Source organism: Lontra canadensis, unplaced genomic scaffold (genome assembly GCF_010015895.1).
Source record: "Lontra canadensis isolate GAN:19392208 unplaced genomic scaffold, GSC_riverotter_1.0 scaffold24, whole genome shotgun sequence".
In the NCBI taxonomy this organism is placed as follows: domain Eukaryota; kingdom Metazoa; phylum Chordata; class Mammalia; order Carnivora; family Mustelidae; genus Lontra; species Lontra canadensis.
In genome coordinates this window covers 16,891,157-16,909,028 of record NW_022631018.1, presented here as the reverse complement: position 1 = coordinate 16,909,028, position 17,872 = coordinate 16,891,157, and the positions used below count along the sequence as shown (strand labels likewise).

Here is a 17,872-nt window from a genome sequence, read left to right as displayed (position 1 = left end):
TCTAGGGTGCTCCTTAAGAATAGAAATCCAGTAACCTGTAGGCATAGGGGTATTGTCCAGTAAATTACTCATTTTGGCCCACTGCTAATGATTTACTCTTGAGGTCTCTTCAGAATCTTAAGTAAAGAAATCCTTCTCCAGAGATGTATTTACATGCTGTTGGTCATACAGCAATAAAATGTTAGAAAGAGGTTCTCATCTAGGGAGGACATCATAGGGAAAATCTATGGTATTCTGAGTAAAAGATAAGGCAACAGAACTATTCTAGACAACCAACATGGCTGGCAGTCAGAGAGAAGTCTTCTGTGTGGACTTTGACAGACACACTTTTTGTATTCGGATGGAGTTTTCCTACCCTGGAATGGAGTTATTTGGAGGACAAACTCAACTCCAATCACAATAATATTGACTTAAAATATAAAATAGCAAAATCAGATGTTCAGAAGGCCCTACAGGGAAAGCAGGGAACCACTATCTTCCCACTACCTTCCCATTATCTTCCCATTATCGACAGGTTCTGGTCCTAGTCGATACATCTACCCAAAAAGCTCAAGCCAAAATCAAAGCATCTGGATATTCCTCAATTTGTAATATTTCTTCTAGCATTCTGGTGAAAATAAGTAAAAGCTTGCCTTTCATGTTGGTCATATTAAATTGGTCAACCCATATTATAAAAGAAATCATTTCTCTACAAATACAGCAAGAGCCCAATAAATGTCTAACCATATCACTTCCCAGTAGTACGGAGTTTCCAGAAAAATAAGTATCTAGAACCTATGCCAGAGAGTCCAAGCAGCTGAGATTAGATTCTTTACTATTTCTTTTTTTTTTTTTCACTTTAGATTTTATTTTTTATAACCATATAATATATTTTTATCCCCAGGGGTACAGATCTGTGAATCGCCAGGTTTACACACTTCACAGCACTCACCATAGCACATACCCTCCCCAATGTCCATAACCCCACCCCCCCTACCCTCTTCCCCCCATCAACCCTCAGTTTGTTTTGTGAGATTAAGAGTCACTCATGGTTTGTCTCCCTCCCAATCCCATCTTGTTTCATTTACTCTTCTCCTACCCCTTAATCCCCCATGTTGCATCTCCTCTCCCTCATATCAGGGAGATCATATGATAGTTGTCTTTCTCCGATTGACTTATTTCGCTAAGCATGATACCCTCTAGTTCCATCCACGTCGTTGCAAATGGCAAGATTTCATTTCTTTTGATGGCTGCATAGTATCCCATTGTGTATATATACCACATCTTCTTTATCCATTCGTCTGTTGATGGACATTTAGGTTCTTTCCATAGTTTGGCTATTGTAGACATTGCTGCTATAAACATTTGGGTGCACGTGCCCCTTCGGATCACTACGTTTGTATCTTTAGGGTAAATACCCAGCAGTGCAATTGCTGGGTCATAGGGTAGTTCTATTTTCAACATTTTGAGGAACCTCCATGCTGTTTTCCAGAGTGGTTGCACCAGCTTGCATTCCCACCAACAGTGTAGGAGGGTTCCCCTTTCTCCGCATCCTCGCCAGCACCTGTCATTTCCTGACTGGTTACATTTAGCCATTCTGACTGGTGTGAGGTGATATCTCATTGTGGTTTTGATTTGTATTTCCCTGATGCCGAGTGATATGGAGCACTTTTTCATGTGTCTGTTGGCCATCTGGATGTCTTCTTTGCAGAAATGTCTGTTCATGTCTTCTGCCCATTTCTTGATGGGATTATTTGTTCTTTGGGTGTTGAGTTTGCTAAGTTCTTTATAGATTCTGGACACTAGCCCTTTATCTGATATGTCGTTTGCAAATATCTTCTCCCATTCTGTCAGTTGTCTTTTGGTTTTGTTAACTGTTTCCTTTGCTGTGCAAAAGCTTTTGATCTTGATAAAATCCCAATAGTTCATTTTTGCCCTTGCTTCCCTTGTCTTTGGCGATGTTCCTAGGAAGATGTTGCTGCGGCTGAGGTCGAAGAGGTTGCTGCCTGTGTTCTCCTCAAGGATTTTGATGGATTCCTTTCTCACATTGAGGTCCTTCATCCATTTTGAGTCTATTTTCGTGTGTGGTGTAAGGAAATGATCCAATTTCATTTTTCTGCATGTGGCTGTCCAATTTTCCCAACACCATTTATTGAAGAGGCTGTCTTTTTTCCATTGGACATTCTTTCCTGCTTTGTTGAAGATTAGTTGACCATAGAGTTGAGGGTCTATTTCTGGGCTCTCTATTCTGTTCCATTGATCTATGTGTCTGTTTTTGTGCCAGTACCATGTTGTCTTGATGATGACAGCTTTGTAATAGAGCTTGAAGTCCGGAATTGTGATGCCACCAACTTTGGCTTTCTTTTTCAATATGCCTTTGGCTATTCGAGGTCTTTTCTGGTTCCATATAAATTTTAGGATTATTTGTTCCATTTCTTTGAAAAAAATGGATGGTACTTTGATAGGAATTGCATTAAATGTGTAGATTGCTTTAGGTAGCATAGACGTTTTCACAATATTTATTCTTCCAATCCAGGAGCATGGGACACGAAGAAATGGAAAGATTCTTTACTATTTCTAATCACGTATGGGTGCTATTTTACAATAAGGAAAGAGTGACAGCCAAGAGGGGGTGAAGAATCTTTCACGGCAAAGATCATTTAAATGCCTACCTAATGATGTGACAGCCCGGCCTCTCCTCTTGTTCCCCAGCTTGGCTGACTACGGAGTTACTATGTGCCAGTGACTTCGTCACTTGATCAGAGAGGTGAGGTTAGAAGATGACAAAGCAAGGATAGGCTTCTTGCAAACGTTCATGTTCAGATTTGCAGATCTGGTTAACATTTCTTGTTTTCTCCAAGCACTTGTTGCTGTGGTTGTGGTTGTTGTTTTCAGAACTCAACTTTAAGAACTGCCAATATTTTTAGGGTACATTTTTCTTTTTTATTTACTGTGCATAAATTTCCCCTCTTCATTCTCCCCTTTTCTTTGGGGTATCATAAAGACAAGGTATGACAAGTATAATTTCTGCCAACATACTTTAGAATTATTTTCAAAATCAATCTCTTTCTGAATTTCTGTATATCCCATGATAGCCATTCCAATGGTAGATTAAAAAAGTAAATGTAAATTTCACAGTAAGTGGTCAGTTTCAGAAAGGAGCACCTTAGACATTTAGAAGTGTCTTAGAATTACCTCGCTGGCCTTAGGGGCTCCGCAGAAAAGTATTCGAGATGACTCATCCTTCCTGTCTTTAAATTGACTCTAAATAGAAACAGGGTTGGGTTAAGTCATATAAGCCATTTTGAAAGTTTCTCTCGAAAACATTTCGATGCAAAATACGTACTTACTAAAACTTGCATTGGGCTAGTGCATATATGATCAAGCTTGCTCTTTTCTCTTCTTACCTCTGCAACTATCCACAGCGGAAGTTTAAACCTGCACAGGTTGGGCCTCCATGACACTAGCAAATATGCATACAACCCTTAGAGAAATAAAGGAAAAGAGGCAGGACATATTTTAACTATTACATTTAAAGGCAACTTGATCTTTTTCATTTATTCATTTATGAATGGACAACTAGGGTGGGAGGATGCGGGGGAAAAAGAGGAAGAGAGAGAATCTGAAACAGACTCCATGCTGAGTACAGAGCCCAACACGGGGCTTGATCTCACCACCCTGAGATCATGACCTGAGCCAAAACCAAGAGTCAGATGCTCAGCTGACAGAGCCACCCAGAAGCCCCAAGGGCAACTTGATGTTTAAGCACACATATCCTGCCCAGTTTTCATATAGATGACTAAGGCATCACAGAGAACTGTGTACATTATTAGATAATCAAATTAATAATAAAAAATAAGTGGTTCCACATCCAGTGATTATAAAATATCACACTTTCTATTTATATGCAATTGGAGTGACTCAACATGTCACTTCCATTGATATCTACCATGTCGAGAGGAAGAGTAGGACAGAGAGGGGGAAAAAACAAAAAATGGTCAGAATGAACTCCAGAGAATTAAAATACTTTTCTGAGCCTTAGGCTTGAGACCCGACAGAATATTATTCAGTCTTGGAAAAGAAGGAAATCTTGACTTTTTGTGACCACAGGCATGGACCTGGAGAACATTATGCTAAGTGAAATAAGCCAGACACAAAAGAACAGATACGGGACATCATGAACATGAAGAGTCTAGCCTGGCAAAACCAGACGCAGAGATTGGAACAGGGCTTGCAGGGACTGGGGAAAGGGGAAGTGGAGAGGTACTCATCAAAGGGTACAAAGTTTCAGTTACGTAAGATGAATAAATCCTGGAGATCACAGTTCCTAAACACAACAATACTGGGTACTTCAAAATCTGGTAAGAGGGTAGCTCTCATGTTAAATGTTCTCATCACCCCCCCAAATAAATAAATAAAAAGGACAGGAGGAAACTTTGGGAGGTGATGGATATGCTTATGGCACAGATACTGCTGATTTTCACTGGTTTACACTTATCTCCAAAGTCATCAAGTTGTCTACATTGAATATGTACGGCTTTCCAATGTTACTAACACCCACATACATAAAGCAGCTTAAAATGCAAAAAAGACCTGAGGCCAGCCAAAGCCACACAACATAAAGACTATTAGACAACTGTTCTGAACGCAAACTTTGGTCTTGCCAATCGGTGGTAAGTCATTTATATGAAAGCACGTTAAAAGTGACCAATTCAGATGAGGGATGGAATTAAGTGGCAAAAGAAGGATAGCAACGAGATTCAACCCCATAATTATCAACATGCTTGTGATGGAGAACCTTCTCAAGCTAATAAAAGACAAAAGATAGAAATACACAAAATGTCGAAATGGCTGAGCAGAACTCCCTCTAATTTCTACCATTTTCTCCTCCATATACAGTGCTTGATGATTTAGAATAGGCAGCAACCTTTTTGGCTCCTAAGAATTTGTTCAGTAAGTTCAATCTTCAAATATGTTAAATAACCTGATTTAATGGGAATATTTTTATTTATTTTTTATTTATTTTTTATTTTTTAAGATTTTATTTATTTATTTGACAGACAGAGATCACAAGTAGGCAGAGAGGCAGGCAGAGAGAGAGAGGAGGAAGCAGGATCCCCGCAGAGCAGAGAGCCCGATGCGGGGCTCGAGCCCAGGACCCCGGGATCATGACCTGAGCCGAAGGCAGAGGCTTTAACCCACTGAGCCACCCAGGCGCCCCGTTGGGAATATTTTTATTTGATGGCTGCCAACAGGCAGTCCCGCAGACTTTTCTGATCTCAGTGGACTGCTTCACGGGCATGGTCCAATTCAGGTTTAATGAAAACCAACACCACTTACAAAAAATTTAGAAGAGAATTCTGGTTTAGTTCTTGCTACAGAAAATAACGTTGGAAACCCAGTAATTTCACAGTCAACTGATTGAAGGAAATGGACTCATCGAATAGGCAAAAGCTTATTTATTTCATCACGATCTAGAATAATTGAAATCTAGAGGGTGGTGGGTATTTCTAGAGATACTACCTGAGGTTTGGCCAATTGTTGGTTTTAACCTTATCTATCATAAACACAGCGATGGCCTCATCCCACAATCTTCCATAGTGCACAGAGCATGACCCATTTGGAATAAAGCAGACTGATGGGAGACTTTAGATTTCATGTGCTGACTGATTCTCAAAGAAAACCACTGGAGTCTTTATCCCTTAGAGTCAGATCTCCAGACATAGAATAGTGTGATGTCCAGTCACTGAAATGAGGACTTTAGGGTTCACCTTGAACCCATCTCCCTTGCTGCCCCAAGTGAACTGAGGCAACAATCCTGCAGGCCAGGACTCAAAGAGCAAGCATATATGAGCCACATATTCTGTGCAGCCCTAAGTGCTTCTGCTCCACAGAGATGCTCCAAATCTCTGGTCCCCTGATTTTCTCCTTCCACGCAAAACTCCAGAAGAGATCTCATCTACTCTGCTTCTCACCAACAATCCACCCAGACTAGATCTTATCTACTCGTTATATTACTAAATACTAATGAATTCCAGATATAGATATATATTCAGTAGCTAGACATTTCACAGGGTTGTTCTGTGAGGATCTGAAACTCAAGGTGTTCAAAACTTACCATCACTTCTCCATCATCTCCACGAAAATAGAGAGAAAGAAAATTCCTGTGTTTTCCAATTCATGTGTAGAAGGTATTATTGTGCATTCATTGTCAGGTCATAAATATAGGGTGTCTTTGTGGGCAGTGGCTTCTTGATTAACCAATCTATCTGGCATCTCACTAATCCCTCCCCCTCACCAGCCCCCATCTTGAATCCTGGTACTGAACTAATGAAGTCCCTTCTAAGCCCTCACAATTTCTTATACATCTGATTTTTTTTTTTTTTCAATTCCACTGGCCTGGTGGGTCAGGTTGTCATAATCTTTGCTCCAGACCGTAGCCCCAACTCCCACCCTTGTCTCCCTTCTCTACAAACAGATATTTACTCCCTACATTTTCCCCAGAGAAACCACCATGAAAAAAATTTGGTGATCCCATTTCCCTGCTTAAAAATCACCAAATGCCCCTGACTTGTTACAAGATAAAAGTCGGATCCCTCAAGATTCTTACTACTGCTTTCAGTTCTGACTTCCCCTCTAGATCCCACATGCCTCACCCTGCGTCAAGGTCACTGCAAGTTCTCTGAGCTTACACGACCCTTTCACACCTTGAATTTCTGAACAACTGCTCCCCTTTGGTCTGGCTAACTCTGATTCATCCTTCACAATGAATCTCAGATGTCATCTTCTCCAAGAAATGCCTCTGAGCGCAAGAGCCCGGGTCAGACTTCACACACTCCTCAGCACTCGGGGTGTATCCTGTCACAAAAATTATTTCACTTGTTATCTCCTCACTGGAGAGTGGCCTCCTCAAGGGCAGAAACAATGTCTTATATCTCCATATCTCCAGGCCTGGCAAAATGTCCGCAACACAAGAGGCTCCTGAGGCCTGTGTAATACGTTATTAACGAATAGAAATCTAGAGACCCACCTCAAAACACCATGGAATTTGTGCCCAGGTTCTTGTTCTTGTGATTTATGTTATAAATCAAGATAATATCATTAGACTCCAGAGACAAAATTTTACACAACTGAGAGGCCAAAAACACTGAGAAAAGTTCTTTTTAAAAAATCCAAATAATCCTCATGTGTTGATGAAGCCACACAATAGTGTAACTCCCTTCACAATCCATATGAATGCAAATATTTCCTCTAAAATTATAATTATTAGTTACCCACTTAACAAATATTTAATGAACATCTCCTGTGTTAGATGTTCTTGGTTTATTAGACTCTAAAACTCTATAAATGTCCATGATTGTGAATCAATAAAAAATCTACATGTAAATAATATTCGATAGTATTATAACGTATTTTCCAGAAATGAAACACCAAAAAAAAGCCCTATTTCAACATCTTGATCTTAAGCACCTGAAAAACTACGTTGTCAGTTTTAAATCATTCAGATATGCATGTAGCCACGGCAAATGGTATAGTAGTAAATACTATCAAAGATGGACCAAATGGCATGAAAAATGTAAAATTAATCATTTCCTCTTATTTACAGGCTTGTGCTCCATCTGGATTTGGATCTATATTCTGCTTCCATTCCGAGTTGAAATACAAAGGATTTGTGGCTGGTGTGAGTGTCATAGTTTGCCTTACCGAAGATTTTCAGGCAAGAGATGAATAAACACTGTGAGTTACAGGATATGAATTCTAGAACAATAGTTACTCACGGGAATAAGGCTTATGAGATTCATTCAGAGAAAATCCTCAGCAAAATCTACAAATATTGTATTTTTAGCTTCATAGTTATTTTTCCAATTTGAAGACACAATTGTATAAAAATTGCATGAGCACTTTTGAGCTTCTTTTGCAATAATATTTGAGCTTCATCTTTCATATTGTGATGGAGAGCTTCAGGTCAAAGGCAAGATGGAGCCCCAGCTGAACGGGGAGGATTCTGGGCAGAACAACTCCTAAGTACACAGACGCTTCTTGGATGCTTCTGGATTCTTATCTACCTTCAAAACAGGACTCGAAGCAATTTACAGTATTAGTCCCTCCCATTCCTTCTCTTTCACACACACAAATAGATCCCAGATGAAAACAACAACAGTGATCTTTTATCTTTTGTCTTTTACAGACAAAAAAACAATTCAAAGAAAAAAGAAAGTCATACGTCAGTGAGGAGTGAGGTGAGAAAGTACCAATAAAATGTTCAATTTAGCAAATGAGCTTCCTAGAAACTAGAGGAAACAGGAAAAGGAAAATATGGGTTACACATTTCTTACTGTTTTAAAAAATGGAAAAAGTCAAGTTTATCTTCTAAGACAAAATTTTCTTAGTATTTATCACTTAACAAATATATGGGACCTATGGGTCCTCTCCTAAGCAACTTAATGAACTTGATGTAAATGCCCTTGATTTATATTTTGCAAAAGTTAACAAATTAGTATGTAAATAATCATTTCTCTGCCTACTCTAAAGGCTTCTTCATCATTATACCCAAAACTCATAAAGATATTTCTTTTGGCAATTAAGGACATGTAATTAGGGTTCTTGGTTGAAGATACAATTACAAAGTGAAGGCATTTAAGCAGTTTTGCTCCCACAACTGACTTTTTTCCCCCAATTTTAAAGATTCCATTTATTTATTTGACAGAGACACAGTGAGAGAGGGGACACAGTAGGAGGAGTGGGGGAGGGAGAAGCAGGCTTCCCTCAGAGCAGGGAGCCCAATGTGGGGCTCCATCCCACGACCCTGGGACCATGACCCGAGCCAAAGACAGATGGTTAACAACTGAGCCACCCAGGCGCCACCCCCACAACTGACTTTTTTAACTGTTGTGAAGAGAACTCACCTGAGCTGATTGTACTTGGTTGAACCTTGAACACCAACACATACACAATGTGTCTATTTCCCGCTAATATTAGAACATTAGCCCGCAAAATACGGTAGCGTAGATAAAACAGTGAAATAAAAATCCTGACATAAAAATCCTTAAGAAAAATAGTTATCGGGTCTCCAAGACTAGAAGACGCCAATCCCATCTGTACCTCTATTTTCAGCTCGGAAATACTGATTGCCTGGATGCATTTTAGCCCTAGATACCTGCAGGGAGGGCTCGGAAACTTGCATTCCTAAGAACCTCCCCACGGAATCTGCTCCAGATGCAGGAAAAGTCCGAAACAGAAAAGGGAAGTGAAGCACTGAGCAAAAGGACAGGTAGAGGTTTTACTGGGCAGTGTGTGTGTGTGTGTGTGTGTGTGTGTGTGTGTGTGTGTGTGCTGGGATGGGGGAGGGGCTGTGCAGTCCCACCGGAAGCGTGTGAGGTCCCAGCACTGTGTCCCAGAAGGCTGGGACAAGGGCTGCAAAGCCATCGGACACCCAGGACTTTCTGCCTCCTCTCCTCCTCTTCTCTCCTCCCGTGGTCCCCTGCTCTCAAGCGTCAGACAGGTCCGCTTCGCTTCTCTCCGCACCGGCCCATTATGCAGTCCCCGGCTTTACGTGATCTCAGTGCCAGACACACACACACGGAGCTGAAGTTTGGGAGACGCAACAGAAAGAATCCCGGGAAAGAGAACTGATTGGCCAGGCTCTGGTCGGCCTTTACCCCTGAGGCTCACCCCCTAAACGGGAGGGGTCCGGCCGCACACCACCGTCAGAACCACCTGAGCTACTCCTGCGGGTGAGAAAGCAACCTGGGGGAGAGACAGTATGATCGCTCACCCAAAGCTATCTCCTACCCCACAGTTCAAGGATTAGCATGGGGGAATTCATTCAAAGACTTTCCTCCTGATCTTGGCACTACAGAAACCAGGAGGCCAAAATTAAAAGTTCTAAGACTTAAATAATTAAAAAAAAAAAAAAAAGGCTTGGATGTTTAGTTGGAGGAAATGCGTTTATCAGGATGGGATAAAGTAAAGAAATGAAAACCCAAAAGCCCAAATCACATCTATCTTATCTGTGTCATAAGATTCTTTGATGGGATCGGGGTCTGGATCTCCGATGCCGTGAGAGGGTAGGATGGCATGATCACTTTCTCATCATAGCTGCTCTCACCAGAGGCAGGTGGGGGCCTTCCTTGGCCACCGTGACATATACGTCATACACAGGTGCTGCCACGTGTCACTGGACAGTGCCCATCCCTCCACAACCTGAGATGCTGAGCAGGTTCTTGGGTGGGGAGTAAAGGAACCAGATTCTTCTTCCAAACCTCCTTCTCCTTCCCCCAAGCAAAACAAACACAAGAGGAAAAAAAACAAACAGGGGCGCCTGGATGGCTCAGTGGGTTAACACCTCTGCCTTGGGCTCAGGTCGTGATCCCAGGGTCCTGGGAACGAGTCCCGTATTGGGCTCTCTGCTCAGCGGGGAGCCTGCTTCCCTCCCTCTCTCTCTGCCTACTTGTGATCTCTGTCAAATAAATAAATAAAATCTTTAAAAAACAAAAACAAAAACATTTAATGGGCTGGGATAGGCTTGACAGAGGTCAGATTGTAGAAAACAAAAAAAAAAAAAAGAAAAAAATGAATAATAATCAGGGCCTGTGAAAGCCCTAAAAAGATCCACACAAGCAAGTTGGCCACTGCACCCAGTGCCCTGCGTAAAACATAGGTGTTGACCTGGAGCCCCGGCCAGCCCTGGGACCCCACTCTTGCGTGTCAGTGTTAAAACTGAGGTTCTGATGTGGTGGGTTTGGGTGGGCTCACCTATTACGTTTCTAAGTAAATTTCCAGATGAGGCTGATGCTACTGGTCCCTGGGCCATGTTTTGAGCATCAAGGCTTTAGGGAGCTTCAGTGGGAAACCTGAGAGAACCGGATTCACAGTACCAGAGACGCCCGCCACCCTCCTCTCACACATGACGTCACTCATTCACCACAATCGGTTTCCGGTTCTGCTAAGGGCAGGTACGTCAACAGATGCACTACTTCTCTAGGAGCTCTGAGGTAGACCGTGAGGCACGCCTGGAGGGAGGAGGGAGAGGCGGGCAGGCGGGAGAGCAAGCAGCAGGTGGCGAGTGGAACCACCAAAGGACATGGGGATTCATCCCTCATCCCTGTAAGAAGTATCCGCGGAGGAAAATTATCACCAAAGACTAAAATCTGCTAGTGAAGTAGACAGGGCTTCAGAACATTATAATGCAGGACTATCGTGACAAAGAGGTTGGTAAATACTAGATGTTAATACTATTATGTCAGTTAAATCTGCAGCAAAACAGATCATCAAACCTGGAAGCAGAGCTCAGAAAAAGTCTCTAGGAAACACAGAATGATAAGTAGAAACTCATTACATTAATATGAAAATGTCATTGATACTGTCCTTACAGAAGATCCACCTTGTTTCATGCCAATGAACGTTAAAACAAGCCCCCTGGTTCCTTCTCGATCGGTATGTCCCATCTTACTTTTTAATTAAGATCTTAATTCTGTCAGCTGAGTGTTCTTCCAGGAGGATGCTACATCGGAGCCGTATGAAATTTTACGGAACCGGAGGGGAATGGCACAAGTGAGGTATTTATTGTTCCTTGAAGAACTCAACCAAAATATTTAGATTCACCGTGAAAACAGGTAACTCGAACCTGCAGCCCCGCTTCATCTGAGGAGCTAAACTGTTCTTGTGCGGCTGTTTGTGCCTACGGATCTCGTCCTCAAACACTGCTGAACTGCCGCGCCCTCACACAGGCCATGCACGGGGGACCTGGCCATAGTTCCCGGGGCAGAGGGCTGGGTAACTCGCAGCTCTCATCTGTTGGATTCTGACTGCATTTCAGTGTGCAACCTCTGCACGAGGGAACTGCAGGAGGCCACTCCTCTCACTGGTCATCAAAATATGAGTGATGTTCATGTTTGGGTTTAGGTACAAAGTTAACTCTGTAAGTCGCTGACTCCAAGATGCTTTTACAATCTTCTAGGGGATACAGGACAGGATACAAAAGTATAAGCCAAAGTAGAGCATAATAACTGCTATGAGTGAAGCAAATAACAAGGTTTTGTTTTTTGTTTTTGAGAGCACAGAGAAGGAAGGCTCAGGATGGTTTTCTCCAAAGAGCTCTCTGAACTAGCTTCTAAAGAATGGACAGAATTTCATCTTGAAATGACCCAGAAGTCAGGAAGTGAGTCAGTGAGAAGGCATAAGGCCCGGACACAAGATGACACAGGCCATCATCAGAGGAGAGCAAGAAACTGGAACAAAGTGGGCATGAAAGGCAGTGGCAGGAAAAAGAGGGTGTATTTTGTGAGACTGCATGTCTCATCTGGTCCCTGTTCTCTCTCCCATTCATCAAAGAGCAACGCAGCCCCAAAACCCCAACAACAGGGCCTGCCTGTTTGTATTCTGGTCCTATTACCCTCTCACCGAGGTTGAGGGCCTGCTGACCATCATTCTTCTTTCAACTCTTGTTCACAAGGAAGCACAACGGAACCCTTGCTCAGGAACCCCACCAAGCAAATCCTCCACGGGCTCAGCCCAGCGTCCCTCCCCTGATGACTCTCCGTGAAGGCTCTGGTCTGTCTGATTCTTCTGCTTCTCCGTGCCATGCTAGCCCAGGCCTCAGTCCCACAGCTTGGGCATCCCCTGTCTCCTGGAGCTGGAGCACAGATTTCTAACTTGCCACCACCATTTCCTCCAGTCACTTCCAATCAAACCGCGGGGATTCCCTATTTCTGCTAAGGACTCCTTAGTCTCACAGTCACCCAATTAAAAAACAAAACCAAACCCCACTGGGTTATGTCCTTTATAGCCTATATGCCAGTTATTTAACAGACGCTCCTGTTTTCCCCTCTATCCCTTCGCTCCCTAGATATCAGAATGTTGGCACCCAAATTCTTCCTACACGGGCCTTGGAGATCATGGCGACAACAGCCCTCACTGAACACCATTTTGCCCCAAGCACCTTTATCATAATGTGCTCTGTGAGAGCGGGAAGACTCTCCATACATCAGAATTAGATTCTTGGGTTGACTTTCAAAGACCCTCATCGTCTGACCGCAGACCGTCTGTTCCAGCCTCTCCGCACATTTCTCTCCTTACACATCCTCACCCTGGTCACCCCGATCTGCAGCCACAGCTGGAGATCTTGAAGTTGACAGAACTGCTCACTCACTAAACTCAGCTCACCCGACACAGCTGTTCAGGATCCCTCCCTGAGTGATGGTTTTCATCCTCTTGGAGCTTAAACATATGACCCTAAGATCAAGACCTGAGCTGAGACCCGGAGTCGGATGCTTAACCCGCTGAGCCACCCACGCACCCCTCGTCCTCCTCATTTTATACATAATCTACACCATGTTGTTTTGTACATCTTTAAGATCATGTTCTGTTAGTTCCCATTTGCTCATCACATCTGTGCCACTGACCCAGAGTGAAGTAAGGTCACGATTTTCCCTTTTTTGTTTTGTTTTACTATCACTCCAAGGATCTCACATGCTATGGAACATGGCATGGGTATTTCCTAAGAGTCACTGGACAAATGAGTCAGAGGGTTTCTACACCGAGGGGCAAGAATTGATTTTCAACGGTTTTGGCGAAGGTACTAGAGACAAAAAGCAGTTCTGTGCTGAACACACACTTACCAGAGAAGACGCTAGGTATCTTGGAAAGAAAGCTTTTGACGGTACGAATGGGAATTCCATTTTTTTCATCTTGCATGCGTGCTATGACGTCTTCCATCTAAATAACAATAATAAAATAGTTAAAGCCTTTTAAAAGTTGAACTTTTTCAGAGAAATCAGTTCTCATAACAACATTAATACCAGTCTTGCCCAACTAAGTGTAATGCCATATCCTTATCTTTCTTCACTTTGTCATGTTGATATTTTTAGTTTGGTTAAAAGATGATGGAGAAAACAGTAAGAAAGGCGACCATTTCAAGCTCCAATAAGCTACTAAAAGGAATTCTGTGCTTTGAATATTTGAATATCTCTCTTGAGATATTCAAGAGATATTCATAAAGAATCTTTGAATATCTCTCCTGGTTTCACATCCTTCAGGTATAAAGGTTGAGATAAAAGAGTGTTTATTTTTAAAGCTGTCAGAAACCACTGTCACAGCGAAATTCTCACTTCATTAATGTTATCTCTGTGGAACTCAGGGCAAAAGAAAATAGAAGCCTGAAAAGCGTCCGTGTAGATTTCCTCCACCAGAAAGAGAGTTTCTGTAATTTGGTTCAATGTGAACTTCTTTAACCTACCCATAAATGCAAAGCCAACTGCCAGAAACTGCTACTTCTCCCGCCTGGGCGTTTACGGAAGTATGACATGACACACACACACACACACACACACACTCACACTCACGATAAAATGACTGTTAACACTCTTTCTGATCATTTCATGAATTCCGCTGTATCTGGTTATTTCCAGTTAGTACACTCTCTTTTGCTTTTGAAAACTTTTCACCATTGTAACAAACTATACTTTACAAGGCCTAATGTGGAATTCAGATCTGAATACCATTCATTCCGATCACAATCCCTGTGTGTTTCTATGCTGTGGCACACGTATGTCCACAAACACACGGAAGTTGTATTATGGAGCTCGACATCCATTCACTCATTTACTCATTCCACAAACACATCATTTACTCATTCTGGATCACCGACTCCAGACCAGACTTCCCAGTGGGCATGGTGGATATGAAAGTGAATATAATACAGCTGCTGTCCTCAAAAGAAGTCACAGTCCATATTGAAAACCATGGTACAATTTGAGTAAGGTTTGTAGTTGACCCAATAATGTTGTACCAATATGAATAACCTGTTTTTGGTAATTTTGCTAGGATTCTAGAAGATATTTATGTTAGGGGAAGCTGTGTGAAGGGCATCTGGGAATTCTACAACTATTTTTGTATCTTTTCTGTAAGTTTAAAATTATCCCCCCCAAAACATTAACAAAATCACAGTCTAAACTTTGTATCGGTGAACTACCAAATTCCTATCAACACGGCTTCAGAATGTCTTTCAACGAAGAAATCTTACTTGCCTGGATAAGTATTTTCAGGTGTATTAACATGAGAAATGGTTCACCAGAGACTGGAGATGTGCAGAGAATGGGTTCCCGAGTCAGGTCTGCATGGGACTCTGCTCCCTTGTGACCCCTGTGTTCACCTGGTTTGAGCAAGGTGAGCGACCTAAGGCCGCTTCCTCACCTTTAAATGGTGACACTAATATTACAGGCAACTCCTTCAGTGTGTGTAGGGTAGGGTTGGGGCTGGGTTGGGGGTAAAGTATTTTAAGGTTAAATGATACAACATATATAAAGCACCGTACATAGACGATAAACCTTGGACTTCAAATGTCTATAACCTGCCCCCCCCATTGCTTAGGGATGTTTATTCTCCATTCCTCACGTTTTTGAGGTTTCGTTTGTTTTTATTTTATTTTTTTGTATTTTATTTTGTATTTGTATTTTATATTATTTCTGTATTTATTTTATTTATTATTTTTTTATGTAGAGGGAGGACCACTGTCTCACTCCCTGCCTCTTCCTGCGCCTCACACCTGCCATTCCAGGGAAATTGGGCCGACTTACCAGGTGGAAGGGTTGGGAATGAGAAACTGGTCATGGGCCCATCCCCCTTCAGTGGGGAAGCCCACATGCCCCTCTGCTGGTGGGAAAGGCCTGCCCTCATGAGGGACATGAGGGAGTACGTGGGATCAGGATTGAGTTTGGGGATTAGAGGTTTATGTCTGTGCAAACATTCTTCAAAAATAGCTTGATCATCAGAGCAATACAGGTGATACTCTGACCCTTTCTGCCTTATGCTTTGATTGTGATTCTCAACTGGTTTGTAATTCAGAAAAAGGAAGGTTTTTGTTGTTGTTGTTTTTGTTGTTTTGGGTTTTTGTTTGTTTGTTTTGTTTTTTGATTTTTGTTTTTACTGGCCCTCCAAGGAGCCCCGTAGTAGCTAGATCTTTTCATGCAATAAATACATCTTGTCTAAGTACGGAAACATGAAAATAGTCATACTTTTCTGTTTGTTTTATTACTGTTTGCCTTTCATTCACCTGACAGTGTCCAGGAATGAAGAAAAGGTACATCACCTTGTCTAGTGCCAGCCTGCGGACTCTTACATTATTCATTTAACAGTTTAAACCAGGTCAGACAGATGGGGAAACTCCTCTGATGCCCCTTAATACCTCCGCGCCTCAGGATGTGGCAACCATCGCCTGTGATACTGGAACTCAACTGAAGTTCATTGCTAGGAATAGAGAGAGATGTTTTCTCTGTAGTCACACCAACTCTCGGTCCATTGGATCACTGGATCCGGAAGGAACGAGATCAGGAATCTGGGAACGGAGAGTGAGCTCTGTGCTTGTACTTGGAAAAGTTTTAATCTTTCTGAGCCATAATTTCCATAACAGAAAAAAAAGTTAAACTCCACGTAAGAAGAGGATTTGTGTTCTAAACGTGGTCACTGAAATGCAGTCAGGTGTTTTTATCTCTGTTCAGATATGCTTTCTCTTCATGAACCCTACCATGGCCTAGAATCAGCTAAAAACAAAACAACAAAACAAAACACAAAAGGGAAGACAAAGACAAGAATGATCTGGTTTCTAGAAGCTGAAATCAGTCCCAAAGGCCACATATAAAAACACACCCTTGGGGCACCTCCTGGGACAGTTAAGCGTCCAGCTCTTGGTTTTTGCTCAGGTCGTGATCTCATGGTCATGGGGATAAGCCCGGGGCTGGGCTCCATGCTCAATGAGGAGTCTGCCCAGGGCTCTTTCTCCCTCTCCTCTGCCCCTCCTGCTTATTCTCTCTCTCTCTCTCTCAGATAAATAAATCTCTAAAACATATACCTACCTACCCACATACAAACACATCCGTCAAGTTAATGCCGTTTCCTTCCACAGTCAGCCGGGGTCTATTTATGTTTATACTAAGCGTGGCTTGAACACACTAGATCTATCTGCTTTCCCACTACTGGCAAGAGCAAATCGGGTGAGAAAGAGAACGTTAAAAGCAGACAAACTAATAGAGCAAGCTGGGCAGCAAGAGGGATATGACGTTCTGCAAAGTAACAGCACTAAGTACCAAAATTCTTTGGGACAATTCAAATTTAAGGCCAAAGGACTCAGATACAGCAAACGTCCCAGTGAAGATACTGACACGCCCCACATCTACTGACCGATCCATCTGTTATCTGTCATCTTTATCCGTGTGCCATTGAGTTGCAAAGGGTTAGGCTGTTTCCACTCTCTTAGCCCGTTTCTAGGTGAGGAAAATTTCAGCTTGGGAGGACAGAACACTGAGCTCTGGCTGGGCACGGCTGGGCACTGAGGCTCTCTCTGAGTCTTACTTTCTTCCCTCTTCCAATAAGAAGTTAGATGCATGTGATTGGTAAGATTTCTTCTAGCTACAAAATACATAAGTCTGGAAATAATCATCAGACCTAACTGGTTAGGTCTCCTCACTGAGGTCGAAGAGCCAGTTCCCTATCAGAGACAAAGAGATGAGCCCATTAAATTGACCAGGACCTTTTAGAGATGGCTGCCCACTGTCAGCACCTTTTAATAGCAATGCAGATAGCACCGTGATTAAGAACACACACTGAGACCAGTCACACATAAGTCCGAATCCTGGCTGTGCTACCTACAAACTGTACGAACACGTAAGATACTTTAAAACTCTGAGACTCGGTTTTCTCATCTGTAAAATGGAGATGATAGCATTATATACCTTATCAGGGCTGAGGACTGATGAAACAATGTTAATGAAATGTTGACCCATAATGCTACCATTATCATCATCATCATCTTTGTCCTCATCAACATAAGTTTCTTCCCTCATCACTGCACTAGGAAGCCCCAATTCCTTTTCCTTTCTTTGACAATCCAGCTGGCAAA

General features: G+C 42.3%; 1 protein-coding gene across 2 annotated transcripts in view; it reads right to left on the bottom strand.

Annotated features, from left to right (window-relative positions):
- The window catches only part of RGS7 (regulator of G protein signaling 7), a 492,581-nt gene that overhangs the window by 255,235 nt on the left and 219,474 nt on the right, over positions 1–17,872 (bottom strand). For both annotated transcript variants that reach the window (XM_032862939.1, XM_032862938.1), the window contains exon 3: positions 13,599–13,695. In XM_032862939.1, coding sequence (XP_032718830.1) covers positions 13,599–13,695 — 97 coding nt within the window. The remainder of the gene's footprint in view (positions 1–13,598; positions 13,696–17,872) is intronic.